The 12,633-nt window shown below is 32.7% G+C and overlaps 1 protein-coding gene across 2 annotated transcripts; it reads right to left on the bottom strand.

Moving 5' to 3' along the window:
* Window positions 1–3,651: 3,651 nt before the first annotated feature.
* LOC115969204 (aminopeptidase M1-like) lies at window positions 3,652–11,036 on the bottom strand. Of its 2 annotated transcripts, XM_031088812.1 has the most exons (19): window positions 10,643–11,035; window positions 10,413–10,558; window positions 9,848–9,950; window positions 9,285–9,471; window positions 9,107–9,200; window positions 8,780–8,933; window positions 8,552–8,656; window positions 8,347–8,463; window positions 8,128–8,241; window positions 6,989–7,171; window positions 6,553–6,835; window positions 6,337–6,458; window positions 6,161–6,258; window positions 5,056–5,233; window positions 4,862–4,976; window positions 4,711–4,778; window positions 4,522–4,596; window positions 4,269–4,346; window positions 3,652–4,099 (listed from the first exon to the last, which is right to left on the bottom strand). In XM_031088812.1, the coding sequence occupies exons 1-19, from the start codon at window positions 10,859–10,861 to the stop codon at window positions 3,914–3,916; spliced, it is 2,625 nt and encodes an 874-aa protein (XP_030944672.1). In that variant the 5' UTR covers window positions 10,862–11,035; the 3' UTR covers window positions 3,652–3,913. The 2 variants fall into 2 exon arrangements, with proteins under 2 accessions (XP_030944672.1, XP_030944666.1); XM_031088806.1 differs by having other exon boundaries at window positions 9,107–9,471; window positions 10,643–11,036.
* Window positions 11,037–12,633: the final 1,597 nt, after the last annotated feature.

Raw genomic sequence — 12,633 nt, 5'->3', positions numbered from 1 at the left:
CTAAATCTGGTCAACAACATTAAAACTATTTTGTGTTGAAAATAAAATGATAAAAAAAAAAACTTGCATTAAGTAACACATATAAATTAGTCAATAATAAGACAATGGGAGTACAAACCTCATAAAAAAAAATCCAACAAAAAATGAAAAAATAAAAGAGAGAGAGAGAGGGGGCGAGAAATAACCTTTTTTTGTGTGGGAAAAATATGCATAAAATGGGAGAGAATGACAAATTTGTAGTAAGAAAATGAGAATAAGAAAAGTCAAAATAAAGGAAGATAAATGAACAAAATTATATGTAAAGTTAAAACCGTCTAAGAAGAATATATATAGACAAGACTTAGTTATAACATCAAAATTAAAGTAGGTGAATATGTAAAGTTAAAACTGTCTAAGATGAATTTGTAAAGCCAATGTATTTATATATTTAATATTGTCAAAAATAAAATTAAAGGTAAAAAATAATTATTGTGGGGGCTATGACCCAAAGTGATGAGTTTGGCCTTGGGCTTGTCCGAGGACACTAGCGAGTTCGAGGAGACAACATGACTTAGATGATCTACGTTACAAGCCTTGTCATGGGAGACAAAGAAAGAAGGTCCGAGGAGGGACCTCTCCTCGGACGCTGAAAATCTGGAGCAAACGTACGTTCAAACTGTTGAGGCATACTCCCTAAACATGTGAGAAGGAAGAAAAAGGAGAGGGAGAGATCGAGAGCATGTAAAAGAACCCTAATACGGTGATTTGTGATCTTAAAAGTTCCAGTCTCCTCGGAAAAAGGTCTTTTGACCGTGACAGATCTTACTTCATGTTCATTTACCTTTAAATCTCATGCAAGTCGTAGTTCAACTTAGATCTTTGACCCATACTCTAAATAAATTCATTGTATTGGACTCTTTGGGCCAAGATTCTAAGAAATCCGGAGTTGGGCTCCAAATCCAGTCCCTACAATTATGAAAAACAATAATGATGTGGCAATGATATGGAGGATGAGGTGGCTTAATAGGAGTGTAGCAATAATAAATGTTATGCTTCAGCTTTTATATATATATATATATATATATAGATTTTGATGTGGTCAACTATGGGTAAAGAAAAAATGGTGAATTCATATGAAAATGAACGCCCACCACTCACAATCAATTTTCGAAATATGGCTATTATAATAACTTTTATATTATTGGCAGAAAAGTTAGTTATTTTTGGTTAAAACTTAAAAGTAGGAAAAGAACTCACCACTTGGTCATTTGTCGAGCCACATTAGCGGCTATGCCATCATTTTCTTCCCATCTTTTAATTAATTAATTAATTAATATATATATATATATATATATATAAATATTAATGTATGCAATAATACATTATACATTTACACATTCTCAAAAGTCAAAACTAATTGTAACTTACTAATCATGATAGGACCATCACTTTTTACTACCATAACTTTACACATTCTTGAACCTAAATGTAACTTATAATAAAAAAATACATATAATACAAACAACTTGGGCAGAGACACCATTTATTTTATATTTAGTTTATACTCACACGAAAAAATCCTATTCCACCACTATATTCATAATTGTATGCTAGTGTAGTATTCAAGGCTACGTTGAAGGGTCCAATTTGGCTCCTACTTAGATAACCACATGTCATTTTCATTAACTTCAAGAGATAGGGATAATAAACACCCACTTTGGTCCATTTCGGTCTATTTCAATTCAATTTAGTTCATTTTGGTCTATTTCGGTCCATTCCAGTCCACTTTGGTTTAATTCAGCCAATTTGGTGTATTTCAATCCAATTTGGTCAAATTTTGTTTAGTTTGGTCCAATTCAGTCCATGTTGGTCCATTTCGGGTGAGTATAAACTAAAAATAAATAAAGTTGTTATCTTTACCATTTCTATCTCTTAAAGTTGATGAGAATGACATATGGTTCTTTAAGCGAGAGCGAAATTGGACATTTCAACTTAGCCTTGAATCATTAGCATACATATATGAATAGAATTGTGGAATATGATTTATTTTTTATTTTTTATTTTTTTTCTAGATGAGTATAAACTAAAAATAAATAAAGTTGTTATCATTTTTTTCTTTGATTGTTAGATATAATCCTATTTTATAATAAATATAGTATATAATAATATAATGTTATTTTATTACACAGCATGACTTGGATTATGTGGTATTTACATCTATACTTTTTATTTTGAATATTATTCTCATTATATTTTATTCTATAAATTTGCTACTCTCTCTTATATTCTCTCCTTAAGAAAAAAGTGGTTATGCTATCTCTCATTCTAGATTTTTAATTCTTTCTTGCAACTTTAGGTTGATGAATTTTTATATTTTTTAATATCTATACTATGGGTTGATATGTTTTGGTGTTGTGTATTTTAACTTCCTCATCATAAGTTCTCTCTCTCCTTCTTATAGCTTTGGTTTGATCTTTTTTTAGTTAATCCTTTGTTAATTTGGAAGTGAGAATTTGAATTTATATAAAAACACAATCTATATGACTGTGAATTTGAATGTGCCTACCTATTATTAGAGTAATATTAATTGTAATTATGTGATAAGTTTTGATTATCATAATAATCTCCTTAAAATAATGATGAATTTGAATACTAAATTTGAAGCTTAAAAATTTTAGTTCCACCCAAAGAAATTAGGAAAATATAATGCATAATAATGATAGTTAGAAGAATATGAATCACTTCAAAAAAAAAAAAAAAAAAAAAAACCAAAAAACCAAAAATGATAAAATTATATATTTGTAAAAAATAAAGAGATAGAAATTACTTTTATAAATTGTTTACTTTTAGTGTAATATTGGTAAGTTCTTAATAAAATTACATTTTTCTTATATGTTATTAGAGTATAGTATTTTTTTTTAATAAAAGTGATGGATTTACTTATATCTACTTCATCTTTAGGCCATTCAAGACATATAGAGGACAGACCATTTGTAAGAAGCACTAAAAAAAAATTTCAACTGCATATTACATTATCTACAAAATAAATAATTGAATGTAAAATGTATTATGTTTCCTTAAAAAAATAAAATAAAAAACTTATAAAATTTGAAACACTTTCAAATAACAAATATAGATTACCTAATTTAAAAAACCTAATATATTATGTCAACTATACTTTGTTAGAAAATAATGACAATATTTTAAGAAGGGTCTGTGACTAATATTTATAAGTCTCATTTACTATTTTCATTTATCATGGGTCTAAGAAACTTAGACTAGTTAGATTATAATATGCAAGTTTTAGCATAGCAGTGAATCTTAAATGATATCCATTGGTTTCCTTTCGACCTTGGATTTTAACTTTTAAGATGGGTTTATTTCTTTAAAAAAAAATAACTGACAAGTTTATTTTATATATATATATATATATATATATATATTTTTTGAGAACATGACGGTTTTATTTTAGTGGTAAACATGTATTAACACATATACGCCCTTTGAATCATCTATCTCCTTCAATAGTGATACTTTGTCAAAGAACTTAATAACTTTTAGTAGCATTGTATGTTGTCTCTTATAAGGATAACCGGAGTTCAAATTCTCTCTCCTATATTGTCTGTGTTGTTGTAACTTGTAACTATCAAACTATTTATAAAAATAAATAAATGAAATAATATGCAATTTGAACTTCTATGGAAGGGGGTAAAATAAATTCATCCATACAGCTGTCATACACGCAACATACAACAGGAAGAAAAAATGAAAAATAAAGGCAAAACCCTAATTAAGAACGGACTCCAGAAAATATTATTAAGAGTGCTGTTGCTCGGGAATCTCTTGTTAGGGCATATTTGAATTTATGAAAACAAAGGAAATTTGATCCACTTGCTTTCTTGTAAAATGACAACAAGGCCAAATAAGGTGTTTCCTAGGACTTCCTGTGTGCCAACTCCTTCACGGCCTCGGCAAGATGTTTCTCATTTTGAACACTCTGAACCCAATTTGCATTGATGTGAATTCGTTCAATGCTCTGTTTCAAAGTTCTTGTGATAGAGGGCATACTGCGGCTTGCAAAATACTCCTCTATTTCCTTGGCCTTCTCGAATGACGCAAACTGGGGGAGTGGAAGAACCAAATGAGACAAAGGCTAAGCATTCGTAATAAATAATTAACTTCATTTGAATTTAAATTCAGCATAACATCTGTAATTGATTAAAAGGGCACAAACTTGATAATAGAGAACTAACTACAGAAGAGATCAGAGGAGGGAGTGAGAGACAAACCGGAGAGGCAATTGCACTGACAAAGCGAGTTATTAGAAATCCGGAACCCCAGGTTTTTGATATATGCTCCCAGTTATCCTGTATTTCAATCATATTTATAAGGGGAAAAAAAAAAAAAATACATCAGATAACAAGCAGCTCATGTATGCCTTCGACTTTTAACAACACTACTCCTAATTGTTTCAAGGACAATATATCAAGCAAATATTATGCAAATCGCAATGTGCTTTTTACATTACTGATCGAGTATTACCTTCAGCCATGTCCAAGCTGTTTCACGTCCTTCCATACTTATAGCAAGTCCAAAAACAGCATCTTGGCTACGAACCTTAATCAAGTGGAAAATGAAGTCCACATCAGTGTCCAGTGTTCCATTTGACTACAAATTATCAACTCAAATGAAAAATTTTTTAACCTCCACAATTATATTAAACCAAGATACCTCAGAAGACAATAAAAAGTTTAGAACTTCAAGAATTATGTTGGGGTCTGGAGAAGATGCTAATGAACCTACAAGCACAATAAGATACATGGTTCTAATTCAGTAAAGAGAATCTGATGCTCAACATCTTAAATAATGATATGATAATTACTTAGGATGCGTGTTTTCTCCTGGCTTAAATCAGTTTCTTTGTACAATCTCAGAAGAGATTCAAAAGCCAATTTGTTTGAGTTGCTGACCCTCCGCATTACAGCCACATATGCTGCCTGCAATCAAACCCACAATATACATCAATAGCAATTGTAAATGGAGAAATACTAGTGGGCCAATGCTTGTTTCACCAACCTTTCTTGTGTCAGGAGGGAGGAGTGGAGTGTTTTTGTCATCCAAGAATGCATGAAAACGCCTGCTTGCTTCATTTAGTGTCAGATCATGTCCAAACAAAGCAAGGGCATTCAAAACCTCTCCTCTCAACATTGCATCTAGATGGCTCTCACCTGTCTTAGGGTCCCAACCAAGCTTCCTGCAAAGAAATTCAAACATTAAAGAAAAAAAATCAATGGAGAAATAAATTAAAAAAGAAGCTAAAAGTTTTTGAGTGCTCATTAATTGGGTTAAGACACACTAGGTTTCCATTAGCATGTAAGGTCTCATATAACTCTTTGATGGTCTTCAATTTCCATGTCAAAGACCTCTTCTCACTAACTTTTCTGACATCCTTGCAGCTTCTTTAGCAAGTATTATACAGATTATACTAGCAACTTCCAAGGTGACCACTAAGGTTCATTCAATATACTCAATAGTAAGCATGACAAATTTTTCCGGACTAAGTATATGTAAGATATCCTCAAAAACAAATATGAATATGAAAATACAATTTGCCTATTAAATATTGCAAGAAAAATCTACATCCTAGATCTTGGGGCAAAACTTTGTAAAGTTATCCCTACAAAATTTATATATATAACTTTTGTACATTTATCTCTACAAAACTTGACAGTAAAACAAAGTAAACCTTAATCGATTGCTATTTTTTTCTTTGGGTCTTTTTCTTCTTCCTTAAAGCTGTTTATATCCACATTTATAAGTGTTAATATTTTCTGAGACATTAATAGATATCTCTAGACGCAATCAAGCATTAACTCCAACTGTTTATTTGCTAATGGCAGCTTTATTTAAGAAAGAAATTTAAATCAGAAAATGTCTCACACACACACACACACACACACACACACACACACACACACACACATATAAAAAGCTTGGAATATGAGGGCTGCCTCTTTGTGCACTACAGTACCTCAAATTACCTAATGGCTAATACTTATAGTCAAGATCTCATTGGACTCTAAAAGGTCATGCTAAAAAAGCAGTCGACAGCACAACCCCACAGACTTATAGACAAGGACCACCATAAGAATTTCAATTATTTGTATGTAAAAATACTTACTCAGCAGAACACTGGAAAAGGCTAATGAAAAATTGTTTAACGTAATCCACTAAATCAGGGGTTGCATCAGCTGCAATTCTTACAATTTTATAACTTATCTGTGAACAAAGACACCAGAATTAGGATTAAGAGCATAACTGAAATAAACATAGATGAGGTAAGATGGTGAACATTACACTAATCAAATTAGACAGCACGGTATATTCAACTTCCTCCCGGTAAGCACCCATCAAGGTTAGCAATGAGGTCAAAGACTGCTGGCGAGCCATACAAAGGGCAAATGAATCATCCAGAATGCCTGTTAAAGGAAGTTGTTGTTGTTAAGTGCTCTTTTCTAGCATCAACGGAAAAAAAGAAAAAAAACAAGTACGATTACAAAATAGCCAATTTACCAAATCTGTCTGTTGCAGATAAGTAATTGTTCTCTATTGCATATCTAAGTCTAGCTGCAAGGTCCTCATCATATTTCACCCTATAGAAACCAGCCTGATCAACATTAAGTTTTATCCAAGCAGATGCTGAATTGCTTTTATCACTCAGTAATTCCTTGATATTAAGAGTTTCAGATTTTGTCTGCAGTAGAAAATTCTTGCATGTATCATATGAGCCACAGCATAATGTTATAGGGACAATCCATTGCCCATCCCCATGGGAACCACTTGACAAAAATTGCGACTGCCATTAAAACAAACATTTGTGACAATTTAGAAACTTCTAAAACATATTATTAAGCGAAACTCATTACAAATTGAAACAGCTGAATACACAACTAAGTTAAAGTTGTTATTTCAAGACAAAAATGGCCAAGAGAGAGAAAACACAAGAAACCTGCTCAAACACCAATGTCTGATCTTTGATTTCCACAGAGACAACTGGGTATCCCTTTTGCTTTGTCCACGAATTCATTAGTTTGTTCACAGGCTCACCAGATCCCTCCTCAAGAGCAGCCCATAAGTCTTCTGTCTTGGCATTTGAGCAAGCATGTTTTTTTATATATGAAGCAAGTGACCTCTGATTACATACACAAATCAGAAAAAAAAAAGGGGGGAAGAAGCATAAATGGTCAATTAAAACTACAAAAAAATTGGTAATTCAAGAAAAAAGATAATTAACTGACAAGTACATCACAAATATTTTTCATCTCAAATGAGCAGGCCATAGTATACTTCTTAATTTCAATACAGAATCAACCACCTAATCACAATTACCATCAGATATAAAAAAACCATATTTGTATATTTTCCTTACAAGCCACCTGAAATCAAAAGGTACAAGGAGATACTTTCTCGTTCTCTACAAAGAATTGATTGCTTGTTAGAAAGGCATTGACATTAACTGACCATATGATGGATGTTAATAATGCTGATCGCGCAAACTCAGATCCAACAACCAGCATACTCTATTGAAGTACGACTTAATCTAATAATTCTTTCAAATAAAATTTGAAAAATTAATCCCATGAATTGCAGAAGGTGATTGGTTGACACCAATGAAAATGAAAAGGCACAAGCCTCAACAGCACTCAATTCAATAATACCTGGTAGCTACTCTAGCAGGGGTTATGTCACCAGATATCGGGTAGATATGCTTTCTAATTATCTCTAATCTAGATGACCATCACAACTTCATCTCAATATAACTAGAATGAAATACTTTTTAAATTATTAATTACATAGTATTCATCACATTATTGGTTATCTCCAAAACCTCTTTCAAAAAATAAATTTTATAATTCCACATTACCATCAAACCATTTTCTAAAAGAAAAATCTCTTAACCTCTTCTGAAGTCGCAGTAAGAAGATTTAATTGCCTATTTTTCTATGTCTGAAAGCTTATAAGGCTTTCTATAACATAAATTTCAGGAGAATTTTGGTTAATGGAGGGAAAAAAAACAAGTTTCTTCAATCATAAGAAATATTTAACTTGTACAAGACACATATAAAAGTGATAAACCTAATGACCAACCTGAAAGCATTCAGCACCAAGATAGCTTTGCAGCATCCGGATAACAGATGCACCTTTTCTATAACTTATGGCATCAAAAATTTCATCGATCTCACTAGCATGATTTATCTCCACCTAAAAAAACAGAGCACTTAAATTAAGATATGCTCATAAAATTACTAATACTAATTCCTTAAAATAGATCATACTGAGACAAAAACATAGCCCATGCACAGTTACCTCAATGGGGTGTGACTCTGCAAGCCCATCCAGCCTCAGACCCTCTGTGGATTCATCAAGAAACTGAGTCCATATTTTCCATTCTGGAAACAAGCTATCAGTTGCTAAATAGCTAACCTGAACACATACAAATAATTGACATAATTTACAAGCATATTTTGCACCTATGTATAAGATTACATGGACATATGACCAATGAATATACCCATGTTGCGAACCCCTCATTCAGCCATAAATGAGTCCACCATTCCATTGTTACAAGATTGCCAAACCACTGGTGTGCCAATTCATGGGCTACGACAGTCGCAACCTTCATAGTATCCAAAAGAAATGATTACAAGTTTTGTGGGGGTGTTATTATATCAATAGCTCCATATTACATTTGCCAAACTAAATACAAACAAAAAGAGCAACATTCACAATTGCACATTACCCTCTGCTTATTGGCAGCTGCAGAATGCCGTTCGTCGTAGAGCAAAGCTGTTTCCCGGTATGTAACTAAACCATAATTCTCCATGGCCCCAGCAGCAAAATCAGGGATTGCAATCATATCCAATTTGGGAAGAGAGTAAGGCACTGCAAAGTATCTGTAGAAAGTATCATGGTTAATCTGAATTCCTGATAAGTGCCAAAATGCAACAACTTAAGGGATCACTAGCACCCACAATCCAGTGTCCAATTATATGTATTTCTCAGCTATATAATTGCAATTCTCTGACAAGCAATTGTTAATTTGGTGGTAATTCACAGAAAATCTTACTCTTTGTATAATCCAAGTGTCTTCACAGCAACATCCAACGCAAATTTCCCTTGATCTGCCTTACCTACCTGACAATATACTCGAACTTTGATCCCTATATGGAGATGTAAGATTACAATGTCAACAAAAAAAAGCTGTAATCTCACAAGACGCAATGAAAATAGCAGATGAAGTGTACCATCAGATGTGTGATCTTCCACATAATCAAACAATCCAACAACAACTGCCACCAAATATGTAGACATTATTGGTGATTCTTGATATGAAACTGTCTTCAGATGCCCATCCACTTTTTCTTCAATGATTGGCATGTTGGAAAGAGCTATTAGTTCAGATGGCACATCCAGTGTGATTTTGAATGTAGCCTACAACACCCAATGCCACAAAAGAAGGGCCAAATAAGCTTTTATTTGTGTTCATTTGAAACATAATCAGGCAGATCTACTTTCAATCAAAGAATTCTTTAGCCACAAAATCAAATCACTAGCTCCATTCTTTTTTATTGACCCAATGGGTCTTAAACCCATGGACTCACCCGCCACCTAGCTCTTACAGGGGGAGGAGATGTCAATTGAGCTAGACCAACGCTATCTTATTTATTTATTTTTTACTAGGTCCAAAACACTATCTTAATGAGAGGAAAAAACTTCATATTTCAGCAAAAGATGCAACAGGAGTACAAAATCTTAATAAACCAAGGGAGAGGGAGAGGGAGAGGGGGAGAGAGAGAGATTCTGAGACCTTGCAGGCAGGTTCATCCCAACATGGAAAGCATCGCCTAGCATCAGCTGGTTCAAACTGCGTAACTGCCATATTCTTTTTCTCACCATTATGCTCATATGTACTACGAAGCAGAAGAAGAACTCAATTAAATAGATGTAACTAATAAAAAGAAGAAGCAAATAGAAACTTCAAATATTGTATAGTACATGTTTCTAAACAAAAGAAAGAAAAAAATAAAAAAAAAATTGTATAGTAGATTAAGAAAAATTCCATGGACATGGACCCAATGAAATCTCCTCCCCCATAAGGTAAACGGTGGATGGTGAAGTCATAGATTCAATCCTATAATAGATATACACATATGTAGGATATTATCTTTAAATTTTGTAACAATTTTTATGGTTCGAAAATCCAAACTTGAAAATTGGAATGATTCAATTATTCTATTCTAGGTAGTACTGAGCTGAGCTGAGAAGAGCTGAGCTGAATGCCAAAAAAGAAATGAAAACGATGTAATTGAATTGAGAAATAAGAGTGGGAGGAATTAGATACATGTTTGTTTGTATAAATATTATTATTATACCTTCTATAGAAGCCCTTCATTTTATCGTTCAAAGTTCCTTGAAAAGCGATATTGAGAACTCCGATTCCAAGGGGAAGCGGGTGAGGGAATTCCAGAACCAAAATCTCATCCGCTTCAACCAATTCAATTTTTGAAGGCTCCAAAACCTAAACGAATAAACATAAATAATATCATCTCAAATCAATCTGAAGATGAAAAGAAAGGTCAAAGATGATGAAGATGATGATTACCTTAGAAGAAGAAGAAGAAGAGTCGAAGGAAAGGGAGGCAGAATGGACGGAGAGATCGGCGGCATTGAGGACGATGAAGGTGGTATCGGCGACGATGTGGAGGTGGATGGCGACGGAGCCGGCGAAGTTGCAGGCGGTGAGGTCTGGTTTGAGGCGTATGTCGTAGCGTTTCGGAACAGCGAATTTGGGGAGGCGAGACTGCCCTTTGAACTGCTCCATAGATTTTGAGATTCTCTTCTCTGTTAAACCAAAACCAAAACCAAAACCAAAAGCAAAGATAGAGATTTTGGATGAGGACACAAGTCACACAACGCAACCAATGCTCTCTCTAGTCTATAGTCTTTACGCAACCGGTGGATCTTTGTTTCTATCCTCCTCTTCTGTTAGGTGCAATATATTAGATAAACTTCCGTCCTCGCAAGGTTTTATTATAAACTTATAATATTTATTAAAAAAAAAAAAATCATAAACTTATAATAATATATTATTAGATTTATCACACTCGTTATGTTTGTGCAATGAGATTTTTTTGTTTTTGTTTTTGTTTTTGAGTTTAATGTAATTTTTTAATTTGAATTTGTCTATTTAGAGAATTTAAAAATGAGTAAATGGTATGTGTTAGTTTTTAGAAAAAAAAAAAAAACAAAAGCAAAGATAGAGATTTTGGATGAGGACACAAGTCACACAACGCAACCAATGCTCTCTCTAGTCTATAGTCTTTACGCAACCGGTGGATCTTTGTTTCTATCCTCCTCTTCTGTTAGGTGCAATATATTAGATAAACTTCCGTCCTCGCAAGGTTTTATTATAAACTTATAATATTTATTAAAAAAAAAAAAATCATAAACTTATAATAATATATTATTAGATTTATCACACTCGTTATGTTTGTGCAATGAGATTTTTTTGTTTTTGTTTTTGTTTTTGAGTTTAATGTAATTTTTTAATTTGAATTTGTCTATTTAGAGAATTTAAAAATGAGTAAATGGTATGTGTTAGTTTTTAGAAAAAAAAAAAAAAGTTTAAAAAAAACTACCCACATCATCTAAAACAAACAAATAAATCACAATTGAACCCTAAATGTCTTATTCAACTATAAAAAACTTTACCAATTAAGCTAGCTGGAATCTACTATATTGTACTTTCTCAACTACATATAGTGTGTGTTTGGTGCGTTGCGTTTCAGTTTCTACGTTTTCTCCTTTTTTTTTTTTTTTTTCACGCGTTTTCCCCCTCACAAGCGGCTACTGTTCATGTATTGTACATGAACAGTAGCCACAACATTTGACCAGTTTTACGTGAACAGTGCATCCGTGCACTGTTCACGTACCCACAAATTTCATTTTTTATCAATTTTTTCATTAAAAATGGGTTCTACGGTACTATTCACACATTTAAAAATTATTTTGCTACAGTGTTTTCAGTTTTCAGTTTCAGCAAAATAAGTTCTATCCAAACACACCCATAATGTGAATTGATAACTTTATAACATTCTATGAAGCGTGAACTATATGAAAGATGTTATAAAAAAATTTGGTTATGAATTGAAAATTATGATATTAAACCAAAAAAAGAAAAGATACTCTATATTTATTCTGATAAACATTACCAAATAAATAATTATTATAATAATAACAAAATAAATAAATTGTATTGGTATAATAATTATTAAATATAAAATAATAACACCTAAATAAAAAACTATTATCTTGTAACAATAACCAAATAAAGGCTCATGTTGGTGCATTGTATTTAATGTGGAGGTGACAACAACTTCGTCAGGAAGTTTCCTCCAAGCCTCATCCAGGCTAGTTACTGTTACAGTGTTACCTTACTTGGATCGATACATTCAGCTCGACCCATAAACTATTTAGCTTCCTCGGCTAATCCATCTCCAAGTTCCTTCTTCGGACTAACTACCTTCTCAGACTCTTCCCCTTGGTTTATATGGGCTTGTGTAGCTCGTTTAGACCTTTAGTTGGGCCCATTTA

This window comes from Quercus lobata, chromosome 2 (assembly GCF_001633185.2).
Source record: "Quercus lobata isolate SW786 chromosome 2, ValleyOak3.0 Primary Assembly, whole genome shotgun sequence".
NCBI classification, from domain to species: Eukaryota; Viridiplantae; Streptophyta; class Magnoliopsida; order Fagales; family Fagaceae; genus Quercus; species Quercus lobata.
The sequence above is the reverse complement of the archived record's forward strand: the minus strand, read 5'-3'. Positions and strand labels throughout refer to the sequence as shown.